The sequence below is a fragment of the Pararge aegeria genome, chromosome 15, assembly GCF_905163445.1.
Source record: "Pararge aegeria chromosome 15, ilParAegt1.1, whole genome shotgun sequence".
NCBI classification, from domain to species: domain Eukaryota; kingdom Metazoa; phylum Arthropoda; class Insecta; order Lepidoptera; family Nymphalidae; genus Pararge; species Pararge aegeria.
The window spans coordinates 1,184,867-1,198,400 of NC_053194.1; the positions used below are offsets into that span (position 1 = coordinate 1,184,867).

Genomic DNA, 13,534 nt, shown 5'->3' on the forward strand with positions numbered 1-13,534 from the left:
TTTATGACTGAAATATCCCTAACAGGTTAGACTGTATCATCTGTAGATTTGAACTCGGCCCGCCGAAAGTGTAGCCGAAGTCATAACTCCAGTTAATCAATAGTGAAATAAAAAGGCTATATTGTAAAAAGGAATGATCGTGATGATTTGTGTTAGATTTAAAAAAAAAAACTTACTTGATGTAATAAGGTTTCCCTCGACTGTCCAACGCCTGCTCCCAGCCATAAGGCAGCTCCTCATCAGTGCTCTCGCTGTCTCTGGAAGGCCAGTTCTCGACTGGTGGCAGCCAACTCGCGGTCCGTGTGATGTGACTGGAACGCGAGAAAAGGAAATATAAGTAAGAGATAATTCATTTGCCAGAGTTATATATGACTTTTGACGGCCGATTGCGCAGTGGGCAGCGACCCTGCTTTCTGAGTTTCAAGGCCGTGGGTTCGATTTCCCCTACTGGTAAATGGTTGTGTGATGAGCATGCATGTTTTTCAGTGTTGGGTGTTTATTCATTATTCATCTGTCATCCTAGTACCCATAACACAAGCAACGCTTACTTTGGGGCTAGATGGCGACGTAATACGCCACTAAGTCGTAGTATATTTATTTATTATTATTATTATTTATTTACGTGCTTTAAAGTTGAAGGAATACCTGCGTGCCTGAGATTTCATCATAATGTTCTCAAGGGCGTGTTAACTCTACCAACCCGCACTGGGATAGTGTGGTGGGCTACGGCATCGTAAATATATAAGCTATAGCAGTCTGGAAGCGTATAATAAATTACCTAACGACATTAAAATAGAACAAAATTTCAATATTTAAAAAAAAAAACAAAAAACCGTTGTAATTGACAAAATCTGAGTGCGGCTATGCATGATAGTATGAAGTATTTGTAAATTTACCTCCATTTTTTTTTTATAATTTCAGATTGTTCGTGCCTTTGTTTGTAGTTATAATATTACCTACATAAAATAAGTTGCAAATATTTTCATTAAGTGAAATTGTAATTGAGAAAATAAACGTCTTGAACCACAAACTAAACCCGATTGATAAGAATACCTAAGAAAATTAACAATAGTGCCATTAGATCTTGAAATAAACATTAACGAAATATTACCTCGTTAATGTTCTGTCGATATTCAATCTTTGCACGGATCCATCATTTCAAAAATATATGCAGGTTTTACATGTAGTCAATAGAAAAAAAAATAGTGATTAGATCGGGTTTTCTCGAAAGAATCCAATTTCAAAACGAAATAAATGTATAGACCAAGAAACGAAAAGGGAAGGCTTCGTGCATGGCGGACGCGGTTTTTCCGGATTTTTCTTTAAGTTTATTGTGAACTCGTTGGAGGTGCCGCGTCCGCCATGTGCGAAGTTTCCCGCCCTTTTCGTCACTCAATTTCGCTTGATATTTTAAGTTTCCTTAAACATATTCACAAGACACCTGACATTGTTTAATCTGTGTAATGCCAGAAGAAAGAAAAAATAACCGAGAAATACACTTTAACGATACAAAAGAGAATATTTGAATAAAGTATAATATGAATTTGAATATTTCGCCGACGAGACGCATTGTCTGTCCCAGCTGCGTGGAAAGCCGCGGGTACTTTATATAATGACACATTTACACAGGTGTGGAGTTTGGAAGAGATTGACCCAAAAGCTGAGCGGATTTTCGAAGCTTTAACTTGAGTAGGGTTACTTCACGTGGAACATTATTCATCATATTTAAAAAATGGAAGTGATCGAGGTTCGCAAAAATCGGAGAGTTCTCCAAAAAGTTCTCAACGACATGTGAAGTACCTATACGAATTTGAACTTGGCCAGTGTGGGCCAACTACGGCCGAAACCTTTCTTATCCGACATACAACGGCCGGTTCCGAGGTACCAAGTACGGAGACAGGTCTAGGAATAGAAGAATAAATCCTTCTAATTTTGGAAGGACACTTGGGCCTTGTAAACGGCGTTGAATGAGATGATAATAAAAAAAATCGTCATCTATCCCCAAAGTAAGCGAAGCTTGTGTTATTGGTAAGATAACTGATTAATGTTTTCAGGAATAATAAACATAAATACAAACAAACATATAATGAAAATTAAGCTTAATTTGCATTGTAATTGTTAATAATACTTGTCTTAACAATACTCAACAATTATTCAATTAATAGTACTTAACAATTATTCATTGTAAAGTCAACATCTCCTGAGGATGCTCCGGTTTCGGAGCGAAACGTGCGTAGAGGATACATTGCCGAAGATCTGTTTGGTGTGGAGTATAAAGATTGAAGGTATTATAAATTACACCATACAGATTCTCCTGCTTTTCGCGGAGTATAGCAAATTAAGCTTAATTTTTAAAATATATCATGGATTTCCGCAAAGTAACGCCTGCTTCTATCCAATACATATAAACACCCAGACACTGAAAAATATTCATGTTCATCACACAAACATTTTCTAGTTCTGGGAATCGAACCCATAGCTTTGGATTTCGAAAGCCAGGGCCGCTGCCCACTGCGCGAGATAACCGCTGAGCTGAGCTGCCAACGCTACTAAATATACTAAATATATGTAATATTTTTTTTTCAATTTTTATTAATTTCTTTAGTTTTGCTTTTTATTTATTTTACTTCTACAGCATTGTTTTCGCACCCTCTTCCGAAGAAACCTCAAAAGCAATATCGTAATTATGACAAGCTATCGAAAATATTACGCGTCCTTGAAAGGGTTTTCAATATTGCACCCATCAACTACCCTCTGGGACTGCGGCACTGCTAAAGGAATTCAAACCCTCGAAGAATTTATATAAAGAGCCAATTCATTTGACGTAATACCGTGAGGATTTTCACTATAATGCCACAGCCTCTTTCAATATGGAAGCAATATGCCGAGAATGCAATGCGGTCCATTTATTACCATTGGGAGGTATTTTGTTAAAATGGATAAAGGTCTGTATTGAGTGATATGGAAGAATAAGTAGGGTTTTTCAAATAATTCAATCGTATGAGTTATTTTCTTTTTTATAAATAAATAAATATACTACGACAATACACACATCGCCATCTAGCCCCAAAGTAAGCGCAGCTTTATGGGTACTAAGATGCCTGATGAATATTTTTTATGAATAATATACATAAATACTTATAATATATAGATAAACACCCAGACACTGAAAAACATTCATGTTCATCACACAAATGTTGTCCAGTTGTGGGAATCGAACCCACGGCCTTGAACTCAGAAAACAGGGTCTCTGCCCACTGCGCCAATCGGCCGTCAAAAATAATGTGCCTTTTACAATGCTTTTTCTCACAAAAACGTATTTAAAAAGTATAGTTTTCAATCCACCATCATCATTATTCACACAACAGATCGAGGGACTCCTCCCACAATGAGAAGGGGTTAAGGCCGTGGTCCACTACGCTGGTCCAGTGTGGATTGTTGGACTCCACACACCTTTGAGAACATTATGAAGAACTCTCAGGCATGCAGGTTTCCTCGCGAAGTTTTCTTTTTCCGTTGAAGCAAGTGATATTTTAATTATTTAAAACGCACATAACTTAGAAAAGTTAGAGGTGCGTGCTGGGGTTCGAACTCGGCCCCCCGAAAGTGAAGTCGAAGTCCTGGGCTATCACCGCTTCTATCTGCCCTTCGGAATTACCAAACTTAATCCAATTCAGAAAACGTCCTTCCCCAAATTGACCCAACTGGGAATCGAAGCCTGGACCTTTTTATAAAACAATCTAACATCGATAATCTTGTCGATTGTATCTAATAATCGCATTTCTGTCCGTCCGTCCCGTAATACCTTCTTACAGCCAATCCGTCCTAATCCAATTCCCTAACATGGAATACTAAAGGCGATGGCATAAAGAAAGCTTTTACTCGGGAAAACTTTATGATATTCACTACTTTCATATTTTGGGAAGGTTTATAAGTATCAATACGGAACATCCACAGAATTAAGAACGTACAGAACCCTCATTCATCTATTATTGCTTGCAGTATAGTTGTCCAAAAACAGTAAAAACGCCCCGCGAACGTCTCATTTCCCACCCGCGTAATCTTGCTAGCTCACAAACTTTTCCAAGTTCCCCATTTTATGGTAAACGTTTCGGACAATAAAGGTAAAATAATTACTGTCAACTGCTAATTGGATGGACTAGTCGCATGTTCGAGAAACACTACTAAAGTGGATTAATTTTTGCAATAATAATCTAAATTCAGTAAAGTAATAAAAATTATTTCGACAAATTTAAGGGTCATGTTTCTTATGTATGTATATGATGCAATTAATGAAGAATAAACAATTGACGTGTAATAATAAATGGGGGTGAACTATTCCCTGTTACCGGCTTCGGCAGTGGTGCACACGTAAATTTTATCTGTTGACTTTAAATTTTATTATGTTGACTTTACAAAGAATAGTTGTTAAGTGAAAAATAAGCCAAATGTGTCGCCTTTTATACCTTTCTTAACCCCTACCCCCTAAATTACCTTATCTATCTAAGCCCCTCCCACCTCATTAGTGCCTCCGAATATATTCTATAGACGTGAAGGTGAAGGATTGAAGAAATTATAAATTACACAGATTTCAAAATCACGCAACCCTCACACGTACATACACGCACGAACACTCATACACACACACACACACACACGCATACATACACACATACACACACTAACACACGCACGCATACACACACACCACACACACGCATACACAAAGGCACTGACGCACACATACGCATACACGAACACGTACATTATAAAATTGTAAATTGTATTGTTTTAGTTGTAATATTTTAATTTTTCTTTGTTTTAGTCTTTTTGTATTTAAGCAAACCCGGAGGTGGGCGTTAATAGCTGTAACACAGTTTCTAACTAACACAGTTGTTACCGTTCCTTAGATTATAAGAATCCATTGTAAATCATCATCATCATCATCACATCAACCGATAGACGTCCACTGCTGGACATAGGTCTTTTGTAGGGAGTTCCAAGTTCCACGATTCTGAGCCGCTTGGATCCAACGGCTACCTGCGACGCGCTTAATGTCGTCTGTCCACCTCGTTGGGGGTCGACCAACGCTGCGCTTACCAGTACGGGGCTGCCATTCCAGCACCTTGGGACCCCAACGTCCATCCTTTCTCCGAACTATGTGCCCGGCCCATTGCCACTTAAGCTTCGCGACTCGTTGAGCTATGTCGGTAACTTTGGTTCTTCTACGAATCTCCACATTTCTGATTCGATCGCGTAGAGATACTCCGAGCATAGCTCTCTCCATCGCCCGCTGAGTGACTCTAAGCCGTCTTACGAGGCCCATAGTTAACGACCATGTTTCAGAGCCATAGGTCATCACTGGCAACACGCACTGTTCGAAGACTTTCGTCTTCAGGCACTGAGGGATTTTTGACGAAAAGATGGCACGAAGTTTCCCGAACGCTGCCCATCCGAGTTGGATTCGGCGGTTCACCTCCTTCTCGAAATTGGACCTACCTAACTGGATCGTGTGTCCTAGGTATACGTATTCGTCAACAATTTCGAGTGCAGTGTTCTCAACGATTACTGGTTGAAGCGGAACATGAGCATTAGACATAATCTTCGTCTTGCTCATGTTCATTCGTAGGCCAACCTGTTGAGAAGCTCTGCTGAGGCCATTGAGCATCGTATTTAGGTCTCCCAGAGTCTCTGCCATTATGACTACATCGTCGACAAACCGAAGTTGAGTGATGTACTCGCCGTTAATGTTAATGCCAAGTCCGTTCCAATCCAGAAGCTTAAAGACGTCCTCCAACGCAGCGGTAAATAGTTTCGGGGAGATAACATCTCCCTGTCGCACGCCTCGCTGCAATTGGATTGGTCTCGTAGTCTGATCCTGTATACGAACTAACATAGTGGCGTTTTTGTACAAACACTGCAACACTTGGATATACCGGTAGTCAATTCGGCATCTCTGCAGTGACCTAAACACAGCCCAAGTTTCCACCAAATCAAAGGCTTTTTCATAGTCCACAAACGCTAAGCAAAGTGGCCGGTTATACTCTTCAGTCTTCTGTATAACCTGCCGCAGCGTATGAATGTGGTCTATGGTACTAAAGCCCTTACGGAAACCGGCTTGTTCGGGAGGCTGGAAGTCATCAAACCTACGAGCGAGACGATTCGTAATGACTCTCGAAAACAGCTTATAGATATGACTCAGCAGCGAGATGGGTCTGTAATTCTTCAACAAGGTATTATCACCTTTTTTGAAGAACAGAACCACCACACTCCTGTGCCATGCCTCTGGCGTTGTGCCTTGGTGAATAACGGAATCAAACAATCGCTGAAGGACTTTCAGTATCGGTTTTCCACCTGCCTTCAGGAGTTCTGCCGTTATTCCGTCATCACCCGGCGCCTTGCCATTTTTAAGCTGCTTGAGAGCCACACTAATCTCGTATAGGCTGACGTCTGGGATATCTTCGGTATAGTGTCGAGTTAATTTGGCTCTAGGATCCTTAGCCAAATCTTCAACAGGCGTCTGTACTGTGGTGTACAACTGTCCATAAAAGTTCTCATTTGTTCCATTGTAAATGAGACACAATAAAGACAATTATTATTATTATTAATTATTATATTGACAACCAAAATTCGACGAGTAGACTTCTATTGGCTACTGAGGGATTAAAAACATAGTGTGAGAAGCGGTGATATCGCATTGGGTAGGAGCTCGTCTTCACTTTCGGGTGGCGGAGTTGGAATCCCAGCACGCCCGTCTAACTTTTCTGAGTTATATGCGTTTTAAGTAATTAAAATATCACTTACTGCAACGGTGGGGGAAAACATCATGAGGAAACCTGCATATCTGAGAGTTCTCCATAATGTTCTCAAAGGTGTGTGGAGTCCACCAATCCGCACTGGGCCAGAGTGGTGGACTACGACCTTAAAACTTCTCATTGTAGTAGGAGATCCGTGCTCTGTAGTGAGCCGGTATTGGGTTGATGTGATAATAATAATAATGACGTCGTAAGAGATTCAAATCAGCACGTACCTTTATGTTTAGTATAAGACCCAATTTCCCAAAGACTACACGCACAATAAGACCTCGAGCTATATACATTGGAGAATTCTGAAAAGGGTGTATTGTGAGCGAGGCCTTAGGCAATAAGTCCCAGCAATAACATTGAAAACATTCAATACACGTCTCGGGTACTTCGATACCTACAGCTTGATCGTTAAGGCTTTATGGTATCGCTTGCAGGCTGTAGTTTGTGAAAGTACATTATGAAAGTTTTCTTTGTAAATACAGCTCTTTATCGCAGTGTCTTTGAGAACGCTTACTATATGTAGACGTAACGCAGTGAATTTTAAATGAGTTCCCAAATCCAAATTCTCAATTTATTTATAGGGCTACTTTATAAGCACTTTTAACGTCTAGACAGCCTATTATGAAAATTAAGCTTAATTTGCTATACTCCGCGAAAAGCAGGAGAATCTGTATTGTGTAATTTATAATTTCTTCAATCCTTATACTCCACACCAAACAGATCTTCGGCAATGTACCCTCTACGCACGTTTCGCTCCGAAACTGGAACATCCTCAGCAGATGATGACTTTACACCACACAGATTCTCCTGCTTTTCACGCAGTATAGCAAATAAAGCTTAATTTTCATAATATATCATGGATTTCCGTAAAATAACGCCTGCTTCTATCCAATATCTAGTCAGTCTGTTTGTTGTGACTCTACTACCGGTTTGATAATTTTATGATGTTGAAAAACTACAAACCGATGGCTATACGAATGGATGTTTACGAATATGGTTATCGCCATCATCTTACTACCGTGTAATTCTTACGTAATGTACGCATCAAAAGTGCCACCTATGAGCCTACTTGAATAAAGATATTTTTGACTTTGACTTCGACTTTTGACTTTGTTAAAAAAGTGCAATCTGCTGAGTTAGTTAATACAAGGTCAATATAGTCTGAGAGTTAGTCTGAGAGTTCTACATAATGTTCTCAAAGGTGTGTGGAGTCCACCAATCCGCACTGGGCAGCGTGGTGGACTATGGCCTTAACCCCCTTCTCACTGTAGGAGACCCATGCTATATAGTGGGCCGGTAATGGGTCAATATGATGAAGGTATCAAATTGTAGAACTTAATTCCAAAGAATAGCGTTAAGTTTTAAGCCAAAACAGCTACTAAAAACTGGAATAATTAACTAAGTCAAGTGGTACTTCAAGCAAGTACAACTCCTCATGCAGTACTTGGCTCAGGTGCGAGCGCAAACTTAGATATATCTCAAAAAAACTCGGATTCACTCAGCGTAATATAATTAATTAGGTGTTTCCATCAACTTTATATGGCACTCATATTACGGTTTGAAAAGTTCCAAGAGGCAATTCCAGCACTTCTAACATAGTTAGCTAACAGTTAGATTTGTAAAAGTAAGTAGGTTCATTGAAAACTCGTGTAAAACTGCGGGGCACATACAGTGGCGTCCACAGTTGTTAAGAACAGGGTAGGCATGCAGCAAGAGGATGGTTTAAAGTAGAAAAACTCTCTTCCTATACAAGTTATATAGAAAATAAATGGTAGTGCACGCCAGTGTGCACATATAGTAATTGTAATGAAAAATAATAAATGGACGTCTGCAAAATAATGTAGTCATCAGCAAGAATACTTTGCAGTAGATGATTTTCATAATTCATTTATTACATAAACTGTTTACATATATGGTCTTATGAGCTAAATACTACAGCTAACAGCTAAATATTACAGTTTGCCATTTCGGGCGTGCAATTTAAACAGATAGCTTAAAAATAGTTACATATTAAAAAAAATCGTATTTAAGCATATCGCACATAACGTAATTTTGAAAAATATCCTTAAAAACGCTCTGACGTAGCGCTGTGCTTGGTTTTAAGTGGAAAAAAAAAACAAAATAAGTATGGCAAAATAATTATTACGCGTCGCGTGGCGTATGTACTATTTTATCTTCAAAAGGGTTTTCATAAGTAAACACTTAGAATGTTTCTAATTTGTTTACTTATGAAAAAATTTGCTTCTTTTAACTTTATATTTTTACAGGTGATTTCTTATGGAATATTCGTGTGCATCCTTCAATATTAATTCGTAATTCTGTTACACGTTGTATATAGATGAAAGATGCTGAGGGAGGGAAATTTACACTTCGTCCATTGAAAAAGTACGTCTGCCATCTCAGGAAATATTTGAATAACTTCTAAAAGGAAAAATTCTGAACGTCATTTTAATATGAAAGAGAAACTCCTCACATAAATCGGATTGGGAAATCTCATTAGGAATTTTTTAAACGTGGACGCGGTGCGGCCAATCGAATTAGCATACCCAGGGAAATATTTGATTAGTCAGCACGACCAGCGTTGAAGCGGTACAAAATTTTTATCTCCCGATTAAAATTCACTTGTCCAATTCATTCATTCATTCATTGGAGTACCCGCCCTTAGTAAAATAGCTGGAGAGAAGAATGGAAAGCTACCCGGGGACCGACACCAGATCTCTTCGATCCCACAACGAAACCCAAGGGTTTCTATCTGCCTTGTAACCATGTTCCTGTGCTTTAACAATTGGACATTATATCCCTTTTCAAGGGATATAATTAACGTGGGATATAAGTAACGAGGTATATAATTTTTATCCCCTGCGCTAGCCCTGCAGGGCTAAAATTTGCAGGGATAAAAATTTGGTTCGAGGCGAGAAAGGGAATATAACGGAGGTGGCAGCAGCGTCTTCCATGCTTCTACTACCATCTAACGGGCAAACCCTCCTGGGAGAGGCCTCTAGTCCAGCCACCTCTAGGTTCATCCATCATAAATATTATTGGATCCTGAGTTAATCAAAGATATACAGCTGGACCCGAGTAAAAACCAATATTGTTTTGACAAAGTTCAAAACTTTTTGCGATGATTGAAACGCTAATATTTTCTTGAATTCTCTAAAAGTGGAATTGTTTGATTTGGGAAGAAAAACAACTTTTTTGGGCGCGGAATATTACAGCTAACAGCTGATTTATTTTTAGATGTCTTTAAAGTGAAGTCAACTTGAGGTAAAAGGTGATTTTACTTGTGACTTTATGACTAAACGTTGTGATTTCAACTTGAGAAGAATTTTGACACAGGTTTCTACTTATTTCTAGCGTATCAACGAATCACGCTCTTGAGTCCAGCGGTTTTTTTATTCCACTACAAGTTAGCGTTTCATTTCGAAAGCACCAGATGTGAAGAGATGATTCAGCATAAGATTGTAGGACGATTAATTGTTAGGGTATGGTGGTTATACGTGTAATAAAACCCATACGTCCTCTAATCTGTTTCTATCTGTATAGGGAGTCAGACCAAACTAGAGAAAATTCAGAAATAATTCCCAATTTATCAGTGCCAGATGTCGATCCGAAACCTTATCACAACGCTCCCGACTGCACCAATGAGGTTTCCTGCAACTCTTGTGGAAATTCTTTCCATTTTCCTGCATTTTCTAATGCAAGGTCCTCATGCTCCATGGTGCAGCTCCTTTGGGACCCCACCGTAAATCAGTTCTCCGTGCTCTGTGCGTCTGTGCTCTGGTCTATGCTTGAACTTTACAACTCGTTAAGCTATTTTGAGAACGCTCCTGTGATATCCTCATTTCCAGTGGCGTGCACAAGGTCTTAGAACATGGTAGGCATAATTAAGAAACTTTGCAGAAAATGGAAAATCATTCTACTTTATGAGTTATATATTTTTAAGGTAGGCAATACTTGTACGCATGTATGAAGTTCACGCCGCTGCTCATTGAACACAGAAAACTGAGTGATGTTGCGTACGATACGACTTCCTAGGTGTTTGTGAATTTGCTTGCTACTTTTTTACGAAAAACTAATGGTAAGAATAAATCTACTGTGTCACCAGACAGACCATAAAGTTCGCTTATTTTTCTTCATAAACGAAAAAGTATTGTAAAGGCTCGATAAGAAGGACCAACAAAAAAGGCCATTTTCCTTTTATTCCCAAAAGTCGAATTACCTACATTTCTTTAACGATATTAATATTTTACGTGGTATTTCTGAAGTCTTTATTGTTTGTGAAACATCTCCACCTTTCTTTTCCAATAACTTTCACGTCGCGTCTCTTCAAAATTAAATCAAAACTCATTTCCGTAATCGATTTACGAGCTCGTCACATTTCCGTGAAAAAGTTTTCTTCATTATTTTTGCGACTCAAACGTCTAGCGTTAGAAGTAATGGGGTGAAATGACAGATGAATCTCTTAAACAAATTGCAATCTCTTCACGGCCTGCAAATATAGTTAGAGCTCAAAGTTAACAGGGCCTTTATTTACTATATGGAATTAACTGCAAATAAAATGCACTTGTGATGTAAACCTTCATCATCATGATATCAACCTATTACCGGCCCACTACATGGCACGGGTCTCCTCCCACAATGAGAAGTGTTACGGCCGTAGTCCACCACGCTGGCCCAGTGCGAATTGGTGGACTTCAGACACATTTGAGAACATTATGGAAAACTCTCAGGCATGCACGTATCCTCACGATGTTTTCTTTTACCGTTGAAACAAGTGATATTTTAATTACTTAAAACGCACATAACTTTTAAAAGGTGGAGGTGCGTGCTGGGTTTCTATCTCGGCCCCCCGAGCTCCAACTATAAAGTAAAGTCGAGCTCCTACACTCTGGGCTGGCACCGCTTCTTATGTAAACCTTAATTTATCTTATTTATTTGAGAATAAACATTTTGTAATCTACAACTAAAAAGGATTAGGCCTGACTGACCGACAGAAAACATACAATCGTACAATAAAATTATACGGCTCAAGTTTAAATGATAAATTCGAAATGCCGAGAGAAGAAAATTCTTTGACAACACTAGAAGTACCTTTAATTTTTAATTCTACACTTGTGGGGGTTGAACAGGAGAACAAAATTTGTATCTAGTGTTACCTTTTAAAATTTTTAGATCTCTAATAAGGATTATAATTCAGAAAAAAATCGTCAGCGATATTGAATAAATGCTTTGCTCTGTGCTTCCTAACTCAGATTCCCATTGTACATATGTGTTTAATGTGTGCATGTGTTCGTGCGCTGAGTGTGCGTGCGTGTGTTTGTGTGTAAGTGTAAGTGTGAGTGTCATCAATTTGACGGCTGATTGGCGCAGTGAGCAGCGACCCTGCTTTCCGAGTCCAAGGCTGTGGGTTCGATTACAGGGTCGATCGAAAAAAACACACCTATGGATATTAATAAATAATTTCTCAATACTAGCCCGAAGTTTTTAAAATGGCACAGTCCACCTGTATGCCTTTAGGATCCTCCAATTTGAGGGAAGCCAGTTGCCAAGGTCGGTCGGGCACCTCAATCAGATGAGATTCGTAAAGAATTTAGCCTCTCCATGCTCAGTCCACCTGCACTGACGCGTTCGATGCCAAGGATAACCAATTAAGTCGTCCCCTGTGAAATCTACATTGGAACAGCTTGTGCTCTAGTTCCCTTTATCTTATGTTAGAGGAGGCCTGTGCCCAATAGTAGGATGAAGAAATTGTTGAGTTTCAATTTTTTACACGCTTTATATTAGCTTCACTTGTATGTATGTTTGTAACCGACTTCTTTGGGCGCGATTTTGACCCACTTTTAACGGTCAGATTTCTTTCAAACTTTGTAGACATATCGAGGACCACCTACTCGTTGGACAGATACGGTGAAATCGTTGACCCAGACAACTTTATTGGAATGCTTTCGACACGCTACCAACCAAAAGCGGAAAAGACTCGCGCGGGAAGCCGTGCTATCCAATGATGCCTCAAGCCATGGAATTTATCTCAGCAGCCACGACCACTCTGCCAAGAGTGCACGCCTAAGAAGAGGCTTTTGTTCTGGTTAGTAGGGTTTGTAGGATTTTGTCCCCGGCTAGTTGCCACCTTTTGTTATCGCGAGGAAATCCTCATGGATACCTCTCGCTCGGTGCGTTGGAGAGGTTATGTCGGACTTTTACCGACTAAAACCCCACGGTATGCGAAATTCAAAATTCACTTATTTCAAGTAGGCCTAGTTTATAAGCACTTTTGAAACGTCAAGTCAGTCTGTTTGCAGTGACTCTACCACCGGTTCGGAAGGCAGATTCCACCGAGAAGAGCCGGCAAGAAACTCGGCAGATTGCTCTTTTCCAACATCATTTTACAGTTTACAATAAAAAAATACATCCTATAATATAATTTTTCTATCTTGTGAGAGTTGAGAGCGGAGCCTGCTAGCAGCCTTGTCATTAAGAAATTCATCAATCGTAACCACGAATTATTAATTACGTTTAACACATCAAACTCACAACTTGATGAGTGGGTTACGGCAACGCTTTTAGCAATCACAACCCAGCCAGCTGTTTACCAAATAACCCGAAATTGTCGTTCCGCCAAGCGACTTGGCGTTCCGGTACGATACATTTTTGGTACTGGTTGAAAGGACGGAGATTAAAATAGGCTATATTTTACCCCAGAATCAGATCACTTCCCGGGATTTCTTAAA

At 39.5% G+C, this 13,534-nt stretch overlaps 1 protein-coding gene across 1 annotated transcript in view; it reads right to left on the reverse strand.

The window, feature by feature from the left end:
• The window catches only part of LOC120629872, a 221,538-nt gene that overhangs the window by 15,044 nt on the left and 192,960 nt on the right, over window positions 1–13,534 (reverse strand). The window contains exon 3 of the mRNA XM_039898946.1: window positions 177–311. Within this exon, the coding sequence (XP_039754880.1) occupies window positions 177–311 (135 nt within the window). The remainder of the gene's footprint in view (window positions 1–176; window positions 312–13,534) is intronic.